This window comes from Tubulanus polymorphus, chromosome 7, assembly GCF_964204645.1.
Source record: "Tubulanus polymorphus chromosome 7, tnTubPoly1.2, whole genome shotgun sequence".
Taxonomy (NCBI): Eukaryota; Metazoa; Nemertea; class Palaeonemertea; order Tubulaniformes; family Tubulanidae; genus Tubulanus; species Tubulanus polymorphus.
Window position 1 is genome coordinate 6860340 of NC_134031.1, and position 27316 is coordinate 6887655.

General features: G+C 38.9%; 3 protein-coding genes across 3 annotated transcripts; all 3 read right to left on the reverse strand.

The window, feature by feature from the left end:
- Positions 1 to 534: 534 nt before the first annotated feature.
- LOC141908516 (sigma non-opioid intracellular receptor 1-like) lies at positions 535 to 4389 on the reverse strand. The gene is made up of 4 exons (XM_074798610.1): positions 4207 to 4389; positions 3782 to 3988; positions 2992 to 3084; positions 535 to 2522 (listed from the first exon to the last, which is right to left on the reverse strand). Exons 1-4 carry the CDS (start codon positions 4340 to 4342, stop codon positions 2260 to 2262), a joined length of 699 nt encoding a protein of 232 aa, XP_074654711.1. The 5' UTR covers positions 4343 to 4389; the 3' UTR covers positions 535 to 2259.
- A 340-nt stretch (positions 4390 to 4729) lies between these two features.
- Positions 4730 to 8810, reverse strand: LOC141908725 (sigma non-opioid intracellular receptor 1-like). Its single transcript, XM_074798891.1, has 4 exons — positions 8633 to 8810; positions 7467 to 7670; positions 6883 to 6978; positions 4730 to 6276 (listed from the first exon to the last, which is right to left on the reverse strand). Exons 1-4 carry the CDS (start codon positions 8766 to 8768, stop codon positions 6014 to 6016), a joined length of 699 nt encoding a protein of 232 aa, XP_074654992.1. The 5' UTR covers positions 8769 to 8810; the 3' UTR covers positions 4730 to 6013.
- A 2471-nt stretch (positions 8811 to 11281) lies between these two features.
- Positions 11282 to 27195, reverse strand: LOC141908595 (uncharacterized). The gene is made up of 10 exons (XM_074798692.1): positions 27071 to 27195; positions 24185 to 24217; positions 23967 to 24077; positions 23676 to 23789; positions 21481 to 21600; positions 18532 to 19107; positions 18017 to 18283; positions 15713 to 16465; positions 14542 to 15105; positions 11282 to 13836 (listed from the first exon to the last, which is right to left on the reverse strand). Exons 2-10 carry the CDS (start codon positions 24201 to 24203, stop codon positions 12107 to 12109), a joined length of 4254 nt encoding a protein of 1417 aa, XP_074654793.1. The 5' UTR covers positions 24204 to 24217; positions 27071 to 27195; the 3' UTR covers positions 11282 to 12106.
- Between the last annotated feature and the right edge of the window lie 121 nt (positions 27196 to 27316).

Sequence of the window (27316 nt, forward strand, 5' to 3'; positions counted from 1 at the left end):
TTAAAAATGTGTGTTGTTGATGCTACGGTCAATAGTCATGTTCTGTGTATACGGTACTCTTGTCAACTCTTATGATCGTCATTTCGTTATATACCGCCAAATATGGTCCTGCGGATGGCGTTATAATGAGCTTTGACTGAATATATTATGGTGGCTGATTCGGGCCATTACATAAAATACCTGGTATGCAAATAAGGGCGCCAGAACGCAAGAATGCAAAAACGAAATAAAAACGTCCAATTTTCTTTAAAAATCCGTTTTAGCGCGCCAAAACGAACTTTCAGAGAAAATTGGACGTTTTTTTTCATTTTGGGGTTCTGGCGCCGTGATTTGCATACCAGAAATTTTTCGCTATGGCCCTTATCAGCCACCATAATATATAGCCTTGGGCGGCGCGGACCAAAGCAATAGGGTCTGCGGTTGGGGCTGCGGAACCTAGCAGAGAGAAAATGGTGTCCACAGGTTTGAGCTCCAAATTGTGCGTCAGCATTGAAAAATTAACTCGGATTTCATATTTACAGAATTTTATTCTTTAAGAATTCAAACAAACCACCCATCCAACAAACTTCAGGCAATAATTAACATAAACATAATCATTCACAAGTGTTTGGAAATCGATGAAAATTGTGCATGTAGACTATAGACTAGATAGCTAGCTATATGATAATTTATATATGAAATCATAAGTCGGTAAAACATGAAGTCTGTATTTTCCTGCAGTGATATCGATGATTATATGGGAAATACATATGTGTAGAACGAATGAACATTTGAAAAGTATCTAGATATATATCGATATCAAATAACGGAAAGTCCCCCGACGAAAAATTTGAAATTCGAAACTCGTCTAATTCTGCAGTTGTTAGTCATATTTGACGAGTTCATTTTCAATTGTAAACAACACGCTACAAATCAAATATAGTTTTCACTGTGGAGTCGGTTTATCCCACAACATGGTACCGGGACTGTCAAGGCAAATAGGATGTAAACAGGCCTACATCAGTCACGTCAGCCTAGTTGGATGTTAAACATTTTTTCGCGACTAATTATGTTAATGAGATGAATGGATACCCTGGATGGTTGGAAAATGATTTTGATTTTTTTTTTTTATGAGAATAAATTCATAAATGGAACGTTCACATATGGTGCAGATCAATAATATACCATGCAGTATATATGTTACTACATTTTGCAAAGGCCCGTCTGAATCATTTCGTTCGTATATTCATGATAACGCAACAGCAAGACATAAACCCGAAATGCGAAACAGAAGAGCTTATCGGTCTGGCTTGTTTCGTGACCGTGTGCGTCCTTGTCAAAGATACTGGTCTGCCCGGTAAGGCCCAACGCACAAGCAAAGAAAAAAATGTTCGCATTGTGAAAAACGATTTTCGACTTGTTTTGGTTTATTTCGCCTTTGTGTGGGGGAAATCAAAATCGAAACGCCTCACGGAAAAATGCAATTTGCAAAAAAGCACTATACGGTACTTGATTTGATCGAAACGTGTTACCTAAGTGTTGTTTTTTTATTATTAGAACGGGACAACGCACGCGGTCACGAAACAATTTCCTGTTTCGTGTTTTGGTGCGCTTGGCCAGGGACTCCATGGTTCCGGCAGCTCTGTTGGGAAATATGCATCTTTACCCAAAGTTTATCACTTTGAATGAAAAGAAATACATCTATAACTTTGCACGAATAACTATATATATTTGAAAAAATACATGTATATATTAGCTGCTGCCCTCTTTTCATACAAAAAATGAGCACTATTCATATCACATATAGATAATATATGGATTAAACCGTTGAATCGATGGTCGATGGTCCAGTTGCCCCGATTGGTCAAATGCATCTTAAAATCATTAAAGTCTCCTCGTCTATAAGGCTGCTAATCAAAACTGGCTGCACGGTTCTTTTGACTATGCGATTGGCCCTGGTCTGGTCGGGGTCATGTCACACTCGACTCAAAAATATATGGTATGTTGCTGGTAACATGTGTAACGAGATCCACGTCTCGGAAATATCTCATACGGACATAAATTTTCTCATATATACAAAATCAGGTGTCAAGTTGTCAGCTTTTTGATTTGTAGTTCATACTTTGCTAAAAAGCTTCAAACGAGCTAGCGTCGTGCACGATTTTTTACGGGATCATTACTCGAAAAATAATTCGGCTATATTCAATACGTAAATCTTTAAAAAAAATGTCTTCTACCAAATCAAAACCCCGGTAAACTTAATTCCGTTTATTGCGGAGTTTAGGGGGCTCCCGCGGCCAATAATCTATGCTTAATCGTATCGATGATATGAGTAAAACAGTGAGAACATTCGTAAATCGTCGCCTTCATCGACATGCGCAATATTTTGAAAATCGTATGGAAATCTAGGGTACTGAAAAGCGAATCGGCCAACGTGTACGGTCCGATGCTGAAGATGAAACCGCGGCCGTAGCTCAATAACCACGTTCCTTCGGACATAGTAACACCAGACGCTTCTCCGACGGCGCTTTTTATCACATCACCTGCAAATAAAATGCATACGAGGTAATTCATTGAGTCTATTCTAGTGTGGAGACATCTGTTACATTAAAACAATATATATATACGTATATACCACAACCCAGCCACAGTCAGCAGAGTCTTTTGAAAAACAGCAAAGAATCTATTGAAGACGAAAATTGAGAACAGATGACGGAGCTGATCATAAGGCTAGAAAAATTGATACTTCGTTTAATCCTTTCTGCTAGTGAACTTAAATGTTGACCCGCGACATTACTTTTTTTAGATCGTGGCTAACCATAGACAGATCCGGCAGCTACACAGCAATCAACTGATTACAAATTCTTATTGCGGTTTTGAAAACGACCCGGCCGATTCGGAGAACGAGCTATAATTTTTTGCCTTATGAATCATTTTATATTTCCCCGAAAGAAATTCATGAAATACTTTGCATGATTAAGACGATATCGTTTAAGATTTCCTCTGGTTTACCTGCTTTATATTCGACAGATTTGTACGTTCCTTCTTTCCATATTTTTACAGATCCGGATAATACTATTTTAGTAGCTTCAGCCCAATGACGACCTGGATATAGAAATATATGTTTTGAAATATGAATATCTAAAGGATTTTTTCTCATTTCATAGCATGTATACACCGACTGTAACGTTGACATTTAAACAGGTGTTGGGGATTTTTCATTCAACCCTGGAAACTAAATCAGGACAGATTCGCAAACTGAATGATATTTCATATCCAGGGGAGCTCTTTCATTACAATTTGGCCGTACTATCTGCATCTCTTCTTTATCTACAGCCCTTATTCACGTGCCGTCACAGCGCGTCATAATGACCGTCAAGTGCAAGTCACACCCGACGGCCATATGATGCACGTGAACTACCTGTGACGTCTATGAATTATATATACGAGACCGGGTTATCCATAGTTGGATTTCTAATTAGAAATGCTGGATATATAAGGGGGGAACCTTTGGCCATTAGCCACTATTACACAAGCATTTTTGGCCAGGACAAATTTCGCCCGACCATAAACGTCGGACCAGGCCCGAGCCAGATTTTTAGCACGAGTCAAATTATTAAGCGAGCGAATTGCTACTGGATCCGGAAGTGACTGACTTCGCTTTGTTTTAAAGCATTGAGTATTGAGTGAGTGGTTTGCGTGTGAACGCGCTCTTTAAATAAATTTTCTCAATTTGACTCGTGTCTGGTCCGTGAAATCGTCTCCATTGTGATCGCGGCAATCAACCTAGCTGAAGTTCTACCTGAGTGTCCACTTGTATCCATTGCGGTACCGTAGATAACCACCGCTTCAGTAGCCGACTGGTGTAGTACATTTCCAGCGCACATTTTGCCGCCACTATTCATAAATATCATCTCAATATCGTCGTCTAGCGGTAAAACGTGATAGGGATATTTCACGCGTAATTCACTGGATATTTTAGTTACCATTTCGGGGATATTTTCGCCCCCTGTAGAAATGGAATACGAACAAAAATGTGATGATTGGTGCACAACTTCCAGTGCTAGTTTTTAAACTATCGAAATAGGACGCAAATCCATATCTTTGTCTTCACATGGATACATTGAAGTTCCTTTTGATTATGAAATGTAATTACATGTGTAATGGTTACATCAATTATGCGATACCCTCTGTGGTAGTACGTATATTAGTTATTGTAAAACCTACCTGCATGTTTTTTACCAATCTCTTCAATTACTTTCTCGTCGAAGATGTAAGTCTTCTTAGTTATCCATATCTGTATCCCCACGGCTAAAATACCTATAATCACTCCCCATTTAAATAACGATTTTATGAAACCCATTTTTTCGCTCGTCTGATTTCACAACCTCCTTTATATGTGCACAGTACTGTAATAACACACAACTGGTGATTCGTTCCCATACGGCAAATCATGTTACTGGTTTGACGTGTGCATAACTGAAACAGCTGTTACTGTAAGCTAGGAGATTAATTTTGGTTTATGAAATACCAAAATGTACCAATAACGATCTATCTCTCGAATTGATATCCTAGGTGACCATTCTGCAACAGGACTCTCGAAGGGGACAGAGTCGTAATTCCTCTTGGTGTGCTTCCGAATTCTGCAGATGGGATGGTTCGAGACAGCTTAGTTCAGAAATGTTGCCGCCAGATTTTTATGATTCGTTGGAGAAAAAGGACACATTAGACGATCATTAAATACCTTTGATTTATTAAACCGCAAAATAGAGCAAACCCTGGCAGCCATATTTTATACGCCACAAGGGAGGTGGGAGGCCCTGATTCCCCTAACATGTTCTAATAATCTTATAGTTACGCAAATGTACATCTTATAGCCATTCACAGTAAAGATAAGTCAACAAGGTATTCTCAGGAGCGGATCCAAGGGGTTTCACTAGTTGCCGATGGGATCTAGCTTTCCAGGATAACAGGATAAAAAATATGTATACTTATCTATGACCAACCATAGATACTTCGCCCTATTATAACCCCAATACACATCAGAATAAGTGTCAGATAGCCAAATTCCCAAAATTTTCAGCCATATCCCCTAACAAAATTTTTGGATCCGCCCCTGATTCTAATGGTGGTTTCTCGACTTGAATGAAAGAAAACACTTTGGCACAATATGGTATATTTCAAGAATACATAATACGTCATTTGATTAACATCGAATGATTCATGGTTATACACGAATATTTGATGAAAAAAAAACATTGTAAATGCTGCCCTTAAACCGTTCATTTATATACAAAAACTACTCCATTTTTACTATACTTATAAATATTCTGTAGAAATAAAATATAAACCGTAGGATAGATTTGTACACAAGCTCTAAGCGGGCCCAGTAGCATAAACCTTCATAAAAATACCAAACTGATCTGTGCTCATTTCAACCTTGAATCCGAGGAGCGCATTCGAACATGGAAAACTGCTCTTTACAATATCATCATCATGATTATTGTTTCATGGGCGTAACTCCAAAAATGGATTTACGTCTCAATTCTGGCTATAGAATCGAATCCTATACACCGTATTCATTTATACATTACATGTATTTAATTATACATGTATAGTCATACAAGTTCCGCATTTATGTTCATAATTTTGTTTTTTTTTTCACATTCCGAAAATCTCATAATTATTTCACCTAAAAAACGCCCCTTTCAAGCTTCGAATTTCAAATAACCATTTATGAAAATTAGGATGAACGAGGATTCAGAAATGCTCGTTTGCCTTCGGCGCTACGCGGATACGGTGCTAAGTGTATATCTGGCATAGTTCCGTTTCTGTTTTTAATTTTAAACCCCCCCCCCCCCTATATTAAAAAATCTTAGTGAAACCCCTTGTGGTAACGTCCTGGTATCGAATCATGGTGTCGGAAAACGCAGACAATTTGACCCTTTTTAGGGCACTGAAATCTTAAAAAATGCAATACTTTCCATATCTATAAATCTTAACCCTGGTGCATTATCTGAACGTCTCGCGGAATCTACGGGCTTCCCGTAGCCAGTAATTTATTCTTAATCGTATCGATGATGCGAGTAAAACAGTGAGAACATTCGTTAATCAACGATTTCGACAACATGCGAAACATTTTGAAAACCGTATAAAAATCTAGCGTACTGAAAAGCGAATCGGCCAATGTGTACGGTCCGCCTGACCAGATAAAGCCACGGCCGTAAGCTAGCAACCAGGTCCCTTCTGAGAACGAAACGCCGGACGCTTCTCCGCTTTCAACTCTTAAAACGTCTCCTGCAAATGAAAAATCGAAGCTCACATGACTTATACCAGCGCATCGTTAAAAGTGATCAACTGTAAAAAAAGTGTCATCGGTTTTTTCCTTTAACGATTTTGATCGTCAAAAAGTCGAAAAACAAAACGAAGGGTGAAAGGGTTGAATTAAATGTCGGAATTATTTCCCGGGAGGAAACTATAAAATATCTTCACAAAACGCCATAAAATAATACAAACTTTTCTAAATAAAGCATACCAAAGTTATTAACAATACACGTGATGCACTATTGACAATATAAATATAGCCGCAAAGCAGCGACAACGGGTTTTCTGCAGCCTGTTGTGTATTTGTCGGCTCGTTGAAGGAAGTTGACTCGCAACTGCTTTCAACATGTGACAGGATCTAGCAACTGAGCAGGGCGCTTATTCACTTGACTATAGCCCGTAGTCAAAATTGATTAATATAACGAAAGAAAACCAAGGGTGGAAAGAGCAAATCATATGAACGTACGTAATAATGTATAAACGACTGAGATGAACGCTTCGGCGAATTCCATACTACCGGTACCTATTTTACATAACAACTCGCAGCTTTCGTATTCAGATTATATTTTCATCAATTACCTGGTCGGTATTCGACCGATTCATACGTTCCTTCTTTCCAAACCTTCATAGATCCTGATAATACAACTTTGATATTGGATTGAAACCAATGACGACCTGAATATAGGATTGAAAAAATGACTCATAAGTAACTCACGGTGAGGTAAAACTTCGCAATAAATCGCGATAAGACGAATGAAATATCAGTCCAACGATCACGAAATCGAAAAATTATTTTTATACCGGTAATGCCGTAGCGTTAAAATTCATTTAGACTCCGAATTTTCGGTTTTCAACCAAAAACCATTATCAAGGAATGGATGAAAACCGAAAATTCGAATTCTTAATAAATTTGAACGCTACGATATTATGAAAAAATTTCGTGATTGTGGCACTTGTGCTTTATAAGTAACTCATATACATTTACCGTCTTTTAGGTTGCAATTTTCTGACCATCTGATTTTCAAATGAATGTTCTGGAACTTTTTTCCAATTTCAAAAGACTCGTGAACTCATTAACGTTTGACAGTGTCGGGGATCAAAAATATCAGTACCCACATAGGGGCCGGAATAGATTACTGGCCATAGTTTTGCTGCATTTTTACCTGGATGTCCACTAGTGTCCATCGCAGTACCGTAAACAACCATAACTTCCGTAGCAGACTGGTGAAGCAGATTTGCAGCGCACATCGCGCCTCCGGTGTTCATGAATATCAACTCGACGTCGCTTGTCGGCAATACGTGACGCGCATATTTCACGCGTAATTCGCTCGATATTTTATTTACCATTTCAGGGATATTTTCTCCTCCTAGAAAAAAAGATTTACCGATATAAGTAAAACCAATTATTTATTGATTCCCGTGCGAACACCGAACCGCACAAACACTCTAAACAACATAGAACGATAACCACACTCAAACGCGGTGAACGGATAATAAGATAAAATCCCGCTATTTACAGATTAAAAGAATTTAAAAACCAGAATTTATTTATTCAATCAAAAATATATAAAAGACACGACGTTTCGATCTCACCCTAGAGATCATCGTCACACCTGACGATAAATAGAGGGATTTTATCTTATTACTCTAAACAACGCCTGACTGGACATCATCTGCTCCGGTACAACCTGAGCAGTTGAAGCCCAATCAAAATTTGCACTCTCCTCTACATGCCGAAATCGGGTACTACAGCGTAACACTACAGAAATTAAGCGAAAGAATATTTTTAAATCGGGTTTGGGGCAAATAACAAGTATATTGTTCAATGAATTTGAGATACAAATACCAACATAACCATTCATAAAACACTAAATTATAGAGAATTCCCATCAATGATAACGAAAAAAATTAATTCCGAAAATGTTTTCTTGAGCTAGCTGTTTATTCGACTTAATTAATTTTTTTTCAATATTATTGTGGGATGATCCCTTTACAGATACCAACATATAGTTGGGTGAAATATATACATTACAAGGGTATATTCAATTAAAACCGTATATTCATCGTGGTAACGCTAATTTTGTATTTCGTATATTGTATATATGTGATAGGTTAAAACTCAATCAATCCACACGTTATAATTAGAACGTTTACATCGACTTTGTAACTACCGGGTACAATAGCATTTACGAGCCTATTCATTTCTAATGCATGGAAAGCACAGACATGACAAATTTAAAACATTCCTTTTTAATCAGTTCATCAGCTGTAGGCTATATATACATATATCATACGTATGATCACAATACTACAGATCTGTAAAACCTACCTGCATATTTTTTACCAATCTCTTCAATTACTTTCTCGTCGAAGATGTAATCTTTTTTAGTTATCCATATCTGTATTCCGACGGCTAACATACCTATAATCACTCCCCATTTGAACAACGATTTTATGAAACCCATTTTTTCGCACGTCTGATTTCACGACTCCTGATAATGTGCACAAAACTGTAATAACTGGTGATTCGTTCCCATACTGCAAATCCTGTTACTGGTTTGAGTTGCGCGATACTGTAAGCAAGCTGTTATACTGTGAGCTAAAATCCCAATCCAAAATACCGAAATAAATGCCTGGTAAAGGGTCTATTTCTGAAATGATGCCATAATCAGTGTTCACCAATTTGCACTCATGTCAAGCACCAGGAATTTGAGGATTACTTTCTCATGAAAACCTTTTAATCTTAAATAAACTCAAAGATTACAATTGATTGTAATAAGATTTGTGAAACTGGACTCGTGACTCACATCGGGAGACAGCTGTTTATCCTCTGGGGTAGTGGAGAGATTCCAAAATCCACGAAACCTACGTATATGTCGTTGCAGCAGATTCCACAATTCGATTCTTAGGGCTTGACGAAAGATTCCCAGTAAAAGATGAAAAACAAGGTCAAAGATTCAATCGAATCTCTTTGCGATCAACCGGAAAACAAAACAAACCCTGAGCAAAAACGCTATAAGATGAAATATCAATTTCATAAAATTTATTTCGGGAAATCATTTGTGATCTAGGCGATTTTCAATACAATAAACAAAGCACGCAGCGTCATATATGGGTAAAAACCGTGAAACCATGGCAACAAGTTAATGAGGCCACAGCACGCGCGCATGAGATGGAACTCTATTATATCGCGTTGCTATGGAAACTATACTCTATTGAACAAATGCATTAGTAGAGATACCTCGGTGTACGAGACACAGTTTTGTGCGTACCGGGGAGATGTGCGGATCAATAAACAACTATGAAACTAATTAACACGATTTTACGTCTGACTCTAAATTACGTTTTCAATATGAACTGTCACGTACAGTCGTCAAACACATTTAAACGTGCAATTTGCAAAACAAATCGTAACTGCATATAATTTTCGTAATTAAAGCAATGCGTTTAACCATTACGAGACAGACAGTAGAACTCACTTAATTCGGAGGACTAGGGACTGTGTCCAGATTTCTTCTAACTAGGGGTCATTCATTTATTACGTACGCATTAGGGGAGGGGTCAGTGAAATTGCGTAATGTAATGCTTAAAGTATAAGAAAAAATGGCCGATTTTGCGTACAGACGGGGAGGGGGGTTGGAAAATTCAAATTTTATGCGTAAGTAACAAATGAATGATCACCTAAGTAAAATCCGAATTACGGATAATAGTTACAAGGTTCCGGGTTAAATGGACCAAATATTTCGAAAATCAGAACTTCGTGAGTTTTACTGTAATACATATAACGATATAAAAAGGGCCATTCGTAAAGTACTTGCGCAAAATAGTGCCGATTTCCAAATGCCTTCCAGCATGTAAACAATTTTAAGCGTTATGTGCGGCATTGTAAATGTACCGGTAGGCAGAAGTGGGCAATGGATGCATTATATACTGTATGAAAGGCCCCTAATGCAAAAAAAGACGATTGGATTCAATTGATTGCGTAAATACTACATGTTCATATCAAATCAACATAGAATTACAGATAGATTTGGTCCCTACATTTAAACATATATCGGTACACGCATATTCATATAAATATATATGTTGTAAATACATTTCAATAACAAAACGATTGCATTTTAGATAACAAAAATAATACGGAATCAATGGCAAAAACCTGAAAATTAACCTCTCTTATACAATTGCTTGGGCCCACGACTTAGTTTATTCCCCCTTTTAAAATCCAAGTTCCCCAATTTTTTTTGTCGCGAATTTAGTTTTTTTCACATTCCGGAAATTTCATAAACATTTTGCCCTAAAAGGTGCAGAAAATGTGCCTCTCAAGCTTCGAATTTAAAAAATTAAAACCATTTTATGACATTCGAGCAATTTCAAGGATTCAGAAATGCTCGTTTGCGTTTGGCGCTACGCGGATACCGCGTGAAGTATGGCGCATAGTTCTGCTGGTATAATTCTGACCCCCTTTAAAAAATCCAGGTGGCTGGTCAGACTTATTTTGTATGTTAATCCAATCGAAACGATTAAAACAAATCGTTCGAATTTCTATTACCTGGAATTGAAGCTTGAAAAATGGAATTAAAGCGAACCTCTCCGAAGTAAAGAGAACCTTCTTTTCCGAGCTCGATTCGAACGTTAAATGCCGAACGAACGAAAAGCCATCGCATAGAAACGAATAATGCCGTAGAATCATCGACGAGATAAAGATTTAGACGATCAATAATAATGATCGTAATAATAATAATGATAACTAATGACAATCATATAAGTTCATACCGTAACATAACGAATAGATATAGATATGACAACATACGCTCAACTCGCGGTGGTACAACCAAATATACTAAACGGGCAATCAGATCAACAATGAAATATATATATATATATATATATATATATATATATATATATATATATATATATATATATATATATATATATATCGTATAAAATTCGTCTTAAAGAGGATTTTTTTCCAGCACATTTATCAATTCAACATATAAATACATATATATCCGATATTCGAAGAAGCAGTACGGATCGATATCTATCTACAAAATAATTACCATTCCGTTCGTTCGTTTAAAGCAGTTAATATCGTCAATAAATGCGTTCGAATAATGTGAACCTGTGTGTAAACAGACGAGGGCAGGCTACAGCTACCGACAGTAGGAGGCCGGCGTTTAGTACCGTGGCGACAAGTGGATATTCTAACAGTGGTTAATAAGCGGCGACCATAAAAACTGACGTTTTCGCGCAGTTCGTCTGCTCTGCTGCCTTTCTTATTTCGATAATTACCTTCCACAAAATTGCTGCCTCTATGTATAAAACGGCTTTTCTAAATTGATTTATGACCACTTTGACTAACGTCTACAAGACCAGTCGCTCAAAAGTTGGTTAGATTGAACTGTGATAGTACGGCGCCATCGCGAGTATACTCGTAGGTTGGCCCTATTGCATAGTCACCTTGAAATTGACCGATGAGCATTCAGAATGAAGCAGAGTTTGTTCACGTAGACAGCCAATCAGCAGCTCTATCATTCCTGTGTCCCAGAGTGCAAGTATCAGTGACAATTAAACTTCATTGTTACTACGTACGGTATTCATCCGCCGGTTATCTTTAACCAACTTTTGAGCAACTGACCCCAAATCTTTAGGCAATTCGAAGACATCACCGCGGGAATTCATGGACGCAGCCTTTTTTCCCGGAAGTATCTATCAGTTTGCATGTTGTTTACATAAGGCGTTTTAGTATTCTATTGAAAATCTTTTCGAAATAAGAAATGTTATAAATAGATCTATTCTAGGAATGTAAGTCCTCTTCAACGACCATGTCCGAATGACACGTACTAACGTGCGAATTCAACGAACTTTCCGTTTCGAAGCATTTATCACACCGCGAACAACAAACGAGCGTTTCACCGACTACCGTTTCATTTCTATCGCGTTCAGCCGATTGTTCCGCGTTTGACGTGGACGAAAATAAATCGCTACACTTCGGACATATTGTGTAACGTCGTTTTATCGTCGTTAAAGTCGAATCGATTTTTAAGCAGAACTCACATTCGTAACGCGGACTGAGATCGTGATTGGCTGCAATGGCGTGATCGTCGAAATCGCCTCGATCGTTAAAAAACGCTCCGCATTCCACGCAGAGGTAGCCTTCGTCGGAGAGCGCTTGATCATCATTCGATTCCGCGAGCGGATCTAAAATCTCCTCGCCTACGCTGATGCTGCTAATGACTTCGCCATCCTCATCGTTATTATCATCGCGACGGAAAGTACGTGCCGAAAGAACGATTTCGGACACGAATGATTCGCTGAGATTCAAATGTTCCACAGTGTGTTGTCGGACGTGCATCGCGAACGCCGATTCGACGGCAAACGACTTCAAGCAGACGCCACATTCGTGGCGACGGCGATGAGCGTTCGCCGTGTGCTCGTCGAAATCGCGTTCGTAATTGAACGCAGCGCCGCATTCCGCGCAGAGGAAGATTTCATCATCGTTGACGTCATCGTCGTCGTCAAACGGGGGCGGGGAATCGTACGGTTCGGTTTTAATCCGCGAGCCGATGCTCATACCGCCGGTTACCGCTTTATTCAAGCGTCGCTCGTATTCGTAATCGTCGTCGATCGGTTCCGATTTCACGACGACGAAATTCGCCGACAATGCGTCGTTCGGATCATCCAACTCCGTCGTCATCCGTTCGTCGTCGCGGTTATGCATCGCGTAATCGCGTTCGATTTCGTCGGCGTGCACGCGTAGGTGGCATTCGAGTGCGTAGCAGTCGGCGAACGTCGCGCGGCAATAGTTACAATCGAACGCCGTCTCTTCGGCGTCTTTGCCGTGTTCACGTACATGGTACTCGAGACTTTCCGACGAGTTGAATATGATGTTGCAAATGTGACACTGAAAATCGGCGCGTGCCACAACACCGTCTCTCTCATCATCGTCGCCGTCATCATCCTCATCATCATCATCATCAGTAGTTTCGTTCGACGAATGCTCGTCGCTCGTGGAATCTGCGTTTCTACGGCGCGTCGTTTTCGATCGGCGGCTGCTTTTACAAAGGTGCGAATCGCGTTTGAACTTCGATCGAAAGCGGACGTCGCACCGTCGACACTTCCACGCCGCCTCGCGCCGCTGCGTGTGTTGTATTTTGTGATTTTGTAACGTGCTCTGCATGCGAAACGACCGCTGACAGATGTCGCATTTCAGCGGCGATTGCACGAGCGAGTGTTCGGCGCGCTGGTGCCGGGCGAGCGCGCTTTTATTCTTGAACTCGACGGCACATACCGTGCACTTGAACGGCGTCGGCCACGAACCGTCGTCGGCGCAATCGCCGATTTCTCTCGGCGGCGATTTTTCCGATTCGGTCGATGCGGCGTGCGTCTTGTCCATGTGAATCCAGAGTTTCTCGTCGGAATCGAAGACCTGATCGCACTCGGGGCAGATGTATTCGTGTCGACTGATGTGGTCAGTCAGTTTTACCAAGTCGTCGAATTCGTCACCGCAGACGTAACAACGTAAATCTGCAATGCGAAAATACAAATGAATATATTTTGAAAACGCGGGCTTGAATTGAACTAAAATGTTCATTGACCCAGAAGTAAAGTAGATAGATATTTTTAAAAGGTACTAATTTCCGATGCCCTAGAAACCGTTAATATCGGCCTAATGTTTATATATACATTGATTTAGTACCCATTTTCACAAAGTAAACATGATTTATTTTGACATCTATACCAAATTTGAGTACAATGCACATAATAGGGTTTGAGGAATAACTACATCCAGGGTCCCTACAGATCAGTCATTCCTGAATATAAGGAGTTTTCAGAGAAATTTCAAATTCCGAAGAAGTGTCTGCATAAATTTCATATGCCAACTATAGTAGACACCTTATAAATTGGTAAGTAGCCTACTGTCTATCTCAGTGAACCATTAATTTCGGTGGTTTTGTCACTGAAATTCTTTCCTCTCTAATTTGGTAACTGCCTAATTGGGCAACAAATCCTAGTCTCAACTGTACTGATTTAGGGGTAGTCTATCATCCAACTACAAACATTTTTAATTGCCTCTTTCTAATCTCTTAAAGATTTTTAAGCACCTTTAAAAACAATTTCTATTCACAGGGAGTTTTTAAGGAATCAAGGCGTCATAGGGATCCTGAATTCATAATCTGGGCCCAGCCCAGATCACCAACTCGAACTTACTTATCTCGAATAGAACCTTACCGTTTCTCGTGTTCGAATGTTGACCACTCTCGTAACTAGGCGGCGTCACTAATCCGTTGGGATTGTACGACCACGACGCCATGCTGAAGTTCGTTTTCAGGTGTCGATTCTCCGTACGTCGGCGATCGGGAATCTTACCGAAATCGTTGTGCGTCGCTTGCAGGTGTTTTTTCAGCGTGCCATTCTGCGCGAACGACAGGCCGCAGTGTTGACACCGGTACGGCCGTTCGCCGGTGTGCAGACGCGAATGATTGAACAAAATGCTGAGCTGCGTGAATCGTTTGTGGCAGATCGTGCACTCATACGGCCGTTCGCCGGTGTGCACGCGGCGGTGGTTGATCAGAATGTCTTTCTTCGCGAACATCTTGTCGCAAAACTCGCACGCGTACGGACGCAACGAGTCGTGGTCGGACATGTGCACGCGCAACAGTTTCAGCGTCGCGAACGTCATCAAACAGAATTTACAGCGGAACGCGTGATGAAATCCATCAGATACACGCGTTCGTACAGCAGTCGGCATATTAGCAGCAGTAGTAATGGCAGGCGATTTTGATACATAATTTTCTACAAAATGAATGAATTAATAGAGAGCATTAGATTGATCAAAATGCCAAAACAAATAGACTGATTTAAAGTGAAAAGTCACTTATTCAGATAATCTTAGACTAAAATAAAAGAGAAATCAAGGTTTACTTAGCAACTCGACTATTACCCATTAGTAAATTGAGTTTGTGCCAATGTTTTATTACTTCATATTAATTCAGTTTATTAACCCTTTCAGTGCGTCTACACCGCAGTGCGGTGTATCAATCAGTGATGGACTGCTAGTGCACTACAACGTGGTGTATTGAGTAATTAATAATCAATCTTTATCTCGAATTGAAAGACGGCATCACCGTGATGTCAAACATAGTGAAATATTAGTAACTAATGATGCACTGCGCTGTGGTGAAAACACACAAAAGCTGTATGCCTGTTATTCAACACACTGGGATGGAATTTTTCAAGGTCTTGTAGGCCTAATCATCTCCAGCATTTTCGGGAATTAATAAATCAGCACTGAAAGCATTAAGTAAGGGTGAAAATGGCCCCAGTTTAAAGGGGAAACTGTCACAGGGAACTGGAAAATCCATTCGTAATAAATTAAATCTAAGTCTATATCGAAGCATACCTTCATATTCCCTATTTTCATGTCTACTTAAAGACGAACGATGAACGTCCTCTTCGGTTTCGTTAGCTTTCCGTCGTTTAACGTCGTACCCTGTAGCGAGCGATCCATCGGCCGTAGTGGCGAAATCTCTGTTGCCCTTACCAACTACGTTATCGGTCATAGCCACGACCGTAGTCGGTATGAAATCGTTTTCATCCCGATCTATCGGAGCCAGCGGTATGTTACTGATATCTAACGTTTTACTCAACGCCGAGAATATTTGCGACGAGGCGGCTATCGTTTGCTGTAACAAACTATTCGCATCGGCTAAACGCTCGGTATCCATCGCTATCGGTGGCGCAGGTGATATCGGACGTAACGAGGGCGCCGCTAGTTTTTTCGGCAATTTTTCTTTTTTGCGTTTTCGTGACTGCGCCGCCGCCGCCGCTGCCCCCACAGCCGAGACCGGCTGAAAATGCATCCAATCTCGATGAACTTCGCGGAGGTGATTGATCAGTTGCGTGTGTCCGCTGAACGTAGCTTTACAGTGCGGACAAGCGGGCGGCTGGTGAGATGAGATCATGTGTTCGTCTAACTGAGCTTGAACGTCGAATATTTTACTACAAATCCAGCACGAAAACGTGACGATTTTATGCGACTTTCGATGTTGCCGCAACATGCGACTGTTGAAGAAATATTTTCCGCAGTGTTCGCAACGAAACTGATGATCCAGTGGTCCCGGTTCCGGAAGACTGTCCAAGGCACTTGGTGAATCTACGAATGAAAATTAAAAAAATAATTGCCCATGGGCAAAGTGTGGTTTACCTTGAAAGCTAGAGGTTGTTTGGGGTAAGGGCATTGCTTGAAAAATCTTTTTAATTTGTGACTTCAAAGTTCTATCTTGTATTTCATCTTTCTCAAAGAATTATTTTGTAGTCAAATAAGACCAAAAATATACATTTCCTAGGGTACAGGTAGGCACGGCAGGGAAACTATTCTATATTTTCAAAGAAATATTTTTCACACTATGAAAAAAATATTCAAATAAAATTCATATGATGTAACATATCAGAGGGTGGCTGAATATTTAGTCTTGGAAACCTCTTCCAATTTATGGCCGCGGAATCTAAACCGGCGCAGTAAGAAATCGGCGTATTAGATCGTTTTAAATACTGGAATTTACTACTACAATATTCAGACCTCAACCTATACTTGTAGTTTGCTGCTTAATATTTTCAGGTCACAAGAAATTACAATTTATTATAAATTATATCAAACAGAAAACATAGCGCTCATCTTCTGTTGATGAAATGTCAGACGCGCCAGCAAGCAGCGTTTACAGTATCACTAAAGTAGTGTATACTGTACGAGCGTGTGTTTGTGTACGCAACAGTCTATAGCACTCTGCGCGCACGTGGAGGCCTTGTGTAAGTGAATGTTTCGCTTGCACTTCAGTGTCAATCAAATCAATTACCGGGTATTAAAATGAAACAATACCTATGGCGGATAATAATTACATTCTCATCAGCAATGAGCATTTGAAATTTGCATGTAATACGGCACCTAGTCCAATGAAACGTTCGCCATTCTATGGCTTTCCCATAATTAGTTTAGTAGCGCCGGAATTCCCCGTATATCCCAAAAACAGCCAATCACATTTGCTCGTAGAGACAACGCCCCCCAATCGAGGTCATAGCAATTTTATACGCGAGAGCTAAGAATTTTCCCGCCAAAAACAGTTTATCGTAGAATTTTAACTAAGTTGACCATGTACATCGACGAAGGTTCGTCTTCAAGTGCATCGATTATACGTCGTTTAACCCGAGAACCAATGAAACAAATGCTCACATAAAAAAACGTACCGCGATTTTACATGAAATTGGCTCAATGCCAACTTCATATCGCTGACAAAGGTAAACCACAAATTTAGGAACACCTTAGGTAATTATTTTTCATCTTTAATGAAAGATGGCAGGACATGTCAAACATTGTTAAATATTAGTAACTATGCACTGAAGGGGTGTGCCTAGTGTTATTCAACACACTGGGGTGGAATTTCAAAAAGTTATCTCCAGCACTTTAGGGTATTCATAAGTCAGCCCAGAAAGAGTTAGGGGATTGCTAGACTCGGATAGATAAGAAGAATTGAAAATTGCCCTGCCAAGGAAATCTTTTGATTCAGCTTCACGTGGCCAATTGAGATCATTGAAAATGAGAAGGTTGTCATAAACAATTAATCATAATTTTGTTTCGCGTTTCTGATCGGCTATTTTGATGCGCGAAAACCTCGGTCTACTAGTACAGGGTTTTCTGATCGTATCGTACCTGGCTGTTTAGCAGAATTCGAGAGAGAATTCGATGATTTCGAACGAGTAACCATCGTTGGAGGGCTCGGTTTCTCCGTCGCAACGGAGTCTGGTATCTCGGCAGAGGGATCGTCGCCTTCGTCGTCGACTTCAACGTCTAGCGGCTCCATCTTTACACTCAACGCCGAACTATCCAGTACATCTAAATCATCGTTTTCGTCATCATCCGCTTCGTCCTTTTCCAACGGTTGCATCAAACATGTAAAGTTAGCAGCATCCAAATTTCCTAGAAAATACACATCAGTAGTTCTTTTTTAGGAATAGACAATAGCGTTGTTCATATTTACTAATAGATAAACAATGGTTTCCCTGATTTCAAAAAGAGTCTGTATTCCCTGATTTTCCCTGCAGGGAAATAAAAATCCGGAATAATCAGATTTCCCCGATTTGTAAATCGTGGGTGCCCTGGGAAGCTAACTTAACCTAAAGCAAGCGAAACTGGGACCTCATAGGTCGCAATAACTTGACACTCACCCGTTTCACTGCCATCCTGAGACGAATCATTCGAAGACTCCGAAATGAGCGGCTCCATTTTTATCACAGACGAGTCAGCGCTATCCGCTGCTGACTTAAAAACGATTTTCGGCATCGAATTCGACTTTCGATGCGGCGATTCGCGTTTGCCCTTCCTCTGCTGCTGCTGCGGCGACGTCTTCTGCGGATCGGCGCGGTTGATAATCTTCTTACGGTCGTTCGGCGTGTAGTCGCGGTGCACGTTTTCTTTGTGCTTCTTCAGCGTGCTGTTCTGCGCGAATCCCTGTCCGCAGTGTACGCACCGATACGGACGTTCGCCGGTGTGCAGACGCGTGTGGTTGAACAGTATGCTGAGTTGCGTGAAGCGTTTCTCGCAGTACTTACACGCGTACGGCTTTTCGCCGGTGTGTATACGTCGATGGTTCACGAGCACTTCGCGTTTGTAGAACAGACGGCCGCAGATGTCGCACGGGAAACTGCGCTCGTGTTGCGTACGCATGTGCGCTTCGAGGGACGTTTTCTCGTTGAAGCTGGCAGCGCAAATCGAACAAAACAGCCGTTTCATCACCGGTAAAACTACAAATATATAGAATGATATTTTTTAATAATCTAGGTCTCACTCGGTAGCATTGTTGGGACATACGTTGACCGGATATCAAGTCGAGTATCGGCCAAAATAGAAGGTTTTTCCGAGTAAATCCTGATTTTGTTGTTGTGACTACACAAGAACGAAAAAAAAACAACAAAATCAGGGTGGAGAAGGCATGGTTTCAATGTTCAAATTCAACACATTTCACAGAATCGAGGTTTTCTCTCTTATTCAACTTGATTAAAGGAGACTCTTTGGCAATCCTTCTAATTGGTACTGAACTATTGGTACAGAAATATTGTCCTATTTTTGTACCGAGAATCTTCCATATGATGAAGGAAGGGAACTTAATCAGTAGAAGATCTATCCGACATCGATTTTTTGGGGATATTTCTATTAAACTTTTGAACACATACCTCAATTTGGTCTTAATAGGACCAGTGAAACTGTTAGTCCAGATAAACCATCGTTTTTACATCCATTTTATACTGTTTTTAACAATTGCTAAAAAAAAGTCTTCATTTACTCATTTGAATCAGAGAAAAGAGACTCCATTTTATGAACTAAATCAATTCTAACAATATGTTTCCATGCCTACCATTTGAAATTATTTTCATCATGGTTCGTAGGCATAGAAACACAGAACCAGATTGTTAGAATTTCAAAAATGGGAATTTCAACATGAGAAAATGAAGACTTCTAGGCAATCCTTCAATACAGTGTAAAATTAATATTAAAACGAAGGTTTACTGTGACTGCACAGAACTTCGCTGGTCATATTAAGACCATATTCACGTGTGTTCAATAAAATTGAGCGAAATATCCCAAATAGATCGATGTCACATGAAAATAAATAGACATTGGCCTTAGTTAGTAGTATAATATCGGATATTCAGTAATTGTCCGTGGTTTTTGGGATTCCGTTAAGACCTAAATGAGGTAGGCCCTATGTACCCCAAAAAGTATAAGCAAACCGTCCCAGAGAAACAGGTCTCATCCAATAATAGGCCTAAATGGGGACCTATAGACTACCATGGTGTCCTCTGAAGCAAGGTGGAAATAGACATTGTTGTATAAACAAATTCAATATTTTCAGACACACAGGGATTTGTAACCAGTTTCATTAACTGTTTGAGAAGGGAAACTGAATCAAATCATTTCACAAATCAAAGAAATTTTCTATTTGCTCCTGCAAAATCAAGATTCTCTAACTGGCAACTAAACATTTATTAAACAAACATTAAACTCTCTGAACAATAAGAAGAAAATGGAATGAATTGATTCTAAACAAATTCAATAGTATCTACATACATAATTTCAGAATAGGCTGAAGTAATCAGCTGAAATTCAAAGAGCTTTATTCACAATTTTCTCCATCACCTTTGAAGAAAAAGTTTGAATTTCAAACTGAAAATCAACAATCTGTTTCCATAGAGGAAAATATAGATTTACATGGCAACAGGGATTCTATTAATTTCAGAGATAACATTACTCAGGTTACAGTTTTTAGTGATTAAATCTTGGGTCAACAGACAGTTGTAAAATGATTGTGGAAGTGGGTTTTTTTTTATAGAAAATAATCACCATAAGACTGATACAGGGTCCCTAGAGACCAGTAATTCTGGAATAGGCCTATAAGAAGTTTTCAAGGAGTTTTAAAGTAGAAAATTTCAAGGAAGTGCCATATCCTAATTACTGTAGACTCCTCCTAAATAGGTATTGTTTATCTTGGTAAACTGAAAATTTGGTGGTTTTATAAGCAAATATTTATCCTTGACATTACTTGGTTTCTAATTTAGTAACCACCTTATAGGATAACAAAAAGATCCTGCTTACAACAGTACTGAATATAGACTCATTTACAACTTCTGAACTAATTGCCTATTTCTGAAAATTGGTTTTTCAGGAATTTTTCTCAAATTAAAGTAGTTTCAAGCACCTTCAAAAACATTTCCCCTTTTGAAGGAGTTTTTACGGAATCAAGGAGTCGTAGGGACCCTGTGATACAATGATTGAGAGAAATAAAATTTTTGTGGAGCCGAAAAGGCATTGCCATTGGGACTGAATGGACGGGTCTGATCTAAGCACTTGTCCGATTACCCGGGACAAGTACGTTTTCATTAGGGCAAATAGGAAATCATTATCACTTGTCCACCGGGCTAGTACAATTTTATATCTCAAAGCTTTTTTCCCACTCGATACAACGGATGATTATGCCACCAATTGGACTGCCTGCGTAGGGCAAGTGAATGTTCGAGGGGGCAAGCTAAGTGTCAGATATACCTGCCACACAGGCAAGTGGCTTTTATTCCTCAGATTGAACCCTGAATATTGGATATTCGAAGTGCTATTTTACATACCTTGTTGACTTTGTTTCAGAGTCGAAAACATTTCATTTGAAGCGGCGATCGTCTGCCGTAATAAACTAGCAGCAGACGGCAAATTCTCAAACGAATCATCAGCAGATAACTTATTCTTCTCTGTGAATGACAGAAAAACATTTGCTTTAAATAAAATTTTCGTCACTTAAGCTTCATGACAAGGGCCCAGTTTCACTTCAACTTTTAACTTGATATTTTGTTTCTTTGGGGCTGTTACAATATGTACGCAAAATCTGGCTTATTTTCACCTCCTGGCATTTTTACAGGGTTCTTACAGGTTGGCCAATTTCTTTTTCAATACCTTTTCCATACCCAGATTATAGATTTTCCATCCCTAAGTTACACATCGCCAACTTAGGCCAATAGGCTGATTCGAAATTTCCCATTCTGAACCCTATTTTTAGGCATTATGTAAATAGGGAGAAGCAGACATATTTGACACGCTCCCCATAGGCTACATACAATTTCAAGCATTTTGTCTACACGCATATAGAGAAAATTGGTTGTTTGGGGGTTTCTTTTTTTAATCTCGAAATTGGGAATTTCTCCTATATTTTTTGACGCCTTATAAAACGTTACCATTATGAAACCTAAACAATGCTTACCATTCAGCGTCATTTTACAAACGACAACCGTAAATTGATGTGCAAAACGTCACAGGTTTATGTGTACACATACAAGCTATTTGGCAAAATATTATTGATAAAGATGTAGAATGGCTCCCTGTGATTATATAATGACCTCTATTTGAACGTCGGAATGTTATATTGCATTGAATATCATGAGAAGACGTATTGTAATAGTAAAGGATGTATGATTATATCAGGAGCGGCAGGCATAAATAGAAATGATAAGTAAATCGGATTATTCGGTTAAATGGCGGATGTATACACGATTTGGAAGTCTGATATAAAAGTCAGACCCTGTCATGGGGATGCTAGTGGAATGACGAAGCTATCTACGATCTGAGTAGGGCCGGCGTGAATTTCATCGGCGGCTACAAGCGGTCTATATAAAAACGTGTAAACATATAATTTCAATATTCAAATGTTTTAGAAAATATGTTCGATATTAGGCGTATGCAGGTTTCATGAGATTAGCAATTTATAATAGCATAGCTGTCATATACGGCTCCGCGTCCACTGATGGCATGTGTATAAGGTGACAATTCAATTCAATACTTTATTGATCCTTATTACATTGAAATTCCGGGATAAAATTCCCAAATTCAATAAAGTTACAAATTTTAAACTAAGAAAATACAAAATACAAGACACACGGGTAATTCATACAGAATAACATGTATAAGTTATTTAAATGACAATGTCTACTTCAACCCAGACTCAAGTCTAGGATATCGAGTGACAGCCAAACCGGGCCCCGGGACCGGGCCGGCTGGCTACACGATATGCTCGAAGTCATGATGAAGCAGACATTAGAAGAGCTCTTTCTTCAACCATGGAGGCAATGAAGTTGCAGACCAGCTTAGAGGCAAAAGTGAATCGAAGTCGGTCACAAGTTGACAATTTTTTTTTTTTAATTAGACCAGTCGAAGACTGTATCATCTACCCAATCGCCAAATCTCATAATTCCCCAAATTTCTTATAACTTCGATTTCAAATTTGCAATTCCACATAAGCTTATCCCAGAAATTCTACATTTTTTCGCAGGCGTCAAATAATCTATTAAAGTTAATTTTCTTGTTTCGATAAATTTTGATTTGAATTTTTTGTTTCCCTCACGAATCCACCATATCTGCCAGGAAAAAAACAGGGAATTTGATTTTGAAACCAGAAATCTGGAGTTGGATGGTGATTTACACAATTGATTTTCTTACAAGTTTTGGGATGTTCTTAACTTTGTTAGCCTAAAAAAATTGTTTCTCATTTCTGCCGAGCTTAAAGTCGACCAGGCTGGTCGCCTATATATAGTGTACAATACTTTTTTTCAATCATGATCAAGCTTACAATAACAGACCCGGCAGCTATAGAAATGAACTGATTACAAATGTCATTGCAGTTTACAAAATGACCCGGTTGATTAAGAGAAACGAGGTATCATTTTTTTCAGCCTTAGTTCGAGCCCAAAAATTCTTATTGCATTAATCTTCTACTATTTTTTGGTGAAACTTAATTCTTCTCAATAACATCTCGAATCATCGTCGCATTATTTACCGGCATTGATTTGCTGCAGAGGAAACAACAATTTAGCAGAAGGTGGTAGACTCGGTAATCCAAGTAATCGATTCAGTACGGGCGTCCTGTCGCTGGGTCGAATTTTACCATTGTCTACAAAAAACATTAAAAAAAAAAATGAATGCGAACACTTCAAATCCGATTCGGAGATAAGCATACGCGACCCTAGAAAGAGCGGCAATCGAGCACAGGGAGATAAGAACAAGGCACGCGTTGTATGAAATCAAAATGATCACAGAAGATATGAATAATTTCATTTCGCAAAGTTACCGAGTAGTCCTCCATTTTCCTCTTCTCTGTCATCGTTTACATCCTCTTTACCGTCGGTCGGTTCTTGTTTTATATCGCATGACATGTACAGCGGGTTGAATGCAGCTTCTTCTGAAATCGAAAGAAGTAATATCATCACGCCGTTGAATAGGAATACCGTGTTCTTGAATTCCTAGCAAAAATTTGAGATCGAGAGAACAATGACGAAATATTCGTACCTTCTGCTTTTGTTGCCATGGTTGTAACTGAATCTGCAAGAAAAGAATACGCGAATTATTTATCCGAGTTTTAGATTAATCATTATCTAAAAATCTAGGCAGACGTCGAACTATTTCATTTCAATTAGATTTTTTAACATATTTTAACTAGTACAATTCTAAGCAGTAAGCTCAGTTAGTTGAGTGAAAGACTGGGAACCAGGAGGTCCCTAGTAGGTCCCTAGTTGGAAACCACCTCTGGCATTGGCTGTCGAGACACATGGACTAAGCTCTGCTAACTTAGTCATAACAACCTATAAAAAGCCCCTGGCTGTCTCTTAAGACCCACTAGGGTTACACTGTTACTTGCAGTTGGGACCTAAAACTCTTCTTAACTAAAAATCTTCTTCTAAACTAAACTAGTTAGAACTTGGCAAAAAGTGTGCCATTTGTCTAGTTAACAATAGCCAAATTGCACCTTATTATCCAATCAAAGGTATCACTAAACAAGAAAACTAACCGGAAGGTTTATCGACGCCTTGAAAAAAATAACAGATATATTGCTTAATATTGTCGGCAATAATATAAAATTATACAATATCATGGGTCAATAATGTTATGTTGAATTTGAAGACCGGCAACCAGAGTAGCCTCGATATATTGATGATGTAGTACACGTCCTCTCAATGATAAACATTAAAATTTACCAAAAAAGAAATAAAGGTTATGAAATAGGCCTATATCTAATTACAAAATAAGTGCCAAAATTCACAATTATAATTGTTGTTATTTTGAAACGCTACTATTAATGATGTAGTGCACATACTCTCTAAAATAATCATTGAAATCTACCAAAAATAAATAAGAGTTATGAAATAGGCCTATATCTAATTACAAAACAAATGGCAAAATTCTAAATTGTTCTTATTTTGAAACACCAATACAGTGTACTGATGATGTAGTTAGTACACATACACTCACACAGAACCCCTTAAATAACGCATAGGCCTACTAGGTATCAATGTATATAAACATTATTGTAACAGTTTTAACGACATCAAAAAATATTGAATGCAACAATGCAAAATTCATGGTAAAATCATTTTCATATGTAGGCTTCATTAAACTACTTTCATGATTAACCAATTAACTAATTAGAACTTTTCTAATTGCAGAGAGAGTAGAATTGTCTAATTGACAGCAATCAATTTCACTGCCCTCAGCGCAGAGGCAACAATAGATATTGAATGCAACAATGCCAGGCGCGTTTCCAGCACATGCAGTCGCAGTTTTTAGATGCCCTTGAAAAATTTATGTTACGGGAAAAAAGTAAATAAAAGGGCAGACAATTTGTACGCCATAAAAAATAATTGCCTTTCTGTAGGCCTTCTAAGCCTAAAGCAAAATAAAATGTGAATGAAATAAATTGCCCAAAATCATAAAAGGCAATCTAAGGCATTTTTTTTTACTCAAAAGGGATATTCTAAAAGAAACATTATTGTTGCTCTATAGACTTAATCAAAAAAGGGCAAATTTCGCCAAAAATCTAAAAAAAGGCACAAGCAAATTGAATGTGAAGGCAGATTTAGTGGCATGATACCAGAATGGCACTCAAACTCGCTCGCTGGGCATTAATACTGGCCCTTTTCAAAGTTTGTGCCCTTTTTTCACTGTGCTGTAGTCACTGTTTGGCCCTGGATCTGCGCCTGAATGCAAACAATCATTAATATGTTCCTATCATCAAGGTAGGCATCTATAAGAGCTGGTTTTGCATCTGAACTCGCTGTAATCATTTAACCAACTTGTTATCAGTACAGGGCCCAGTTTCACGAAAAAGTTTAAGCCTAAAAAGGTTAAGTTTGAATTGTTGTTGTCCTCATTGAAAATATGAAGTAACCTACAGCAATTAGGCCTAGGCCTACACCAAAAATTTCAGTTAAACTTTTTTTGTGAAACTGGGCCCAGAGCTAACATTATGCTGAATGCAACAATGTACTGTAAACTATCATTGTCAAATTATTTTCATATCTAGAAACTTTTTTTCATGATCAAAAAATAAATACCAGTCCTTAGTAGTAAATTGCAAAAAGAATGGAATTGTCTGACTGTGACAGTAATCAATTCTCACTGCGCTCAGTAACAATATATTGAATGCAACAATGCAAACAATCAATAAAGGATAGGCCTATCATCGATGCATGTGAACTCGACATAATCATTTAACCAACTTTTTCTCAGTGCAGAGCCAATATCATATGTTGAATGCAACAATGCACCGGTACCATAAACTATCATTGTTAAATCATTTGTATATCTAGGCTACATTAAAATTTTTTTCATGATCAACAAATAACTACCAGCCCTTAGAACCAGTAAATCGCAAACTAACTGACAGTTAGGCCTAATCAATTTTCACTGCGCTCAGTAACAATAGTTGAATGCAACAATGCAAACAATCAATGAAGGATAGGCCTATCATCAATGCAAGCATCTTTTCAGAACTGGTTTTGCAACTGAACTCGCTATTATCATTTAACCAACTTTTTATCAGTGCAGAGCCAACATTTTATGATAAAATGCAACAATGTAAACACTTGATCTGGCAAGCATAGGCATCCATTCTTCAACAACAGGGATCTCCGACTCTATAAAAATCTGCACTGTTACCTTTTTGCACCAATAACAACACCAATCAATTGAAATTTGTCCACGCAGATTATCATTATCATTATGACGGTACCTAGACTGAAGAGAATCTAGGTCACAACGCAACAACATGACTTCCGCCATCCCCGATCTTTTAAATGTCATAGTGGAATACATTACAACAATATAGGTAGAACAGAAAAATGATGAAATACCGATCCTATTTCAGGCTCTAGCCTATGTCTGAGAACCTACCCCTACCTGAAACGATATTCAACACATTCTACGCCCCTTCTTGCCGATTTGACGCGGAATTATCGATCGAATGCTGCAATCATGGCAACAATGTTACTGTGCTGTTAAGTGTTAGGTAGCGACAACAACACTGCAAAACATTACTATACCACTGCGCCATCTATCGGGTATTTACTTAACCAAATTCAAATGGCTTTATTGCTGTCTTCAACTGGATACAAATCATCATTCTATTATTCTATGTATAAATAT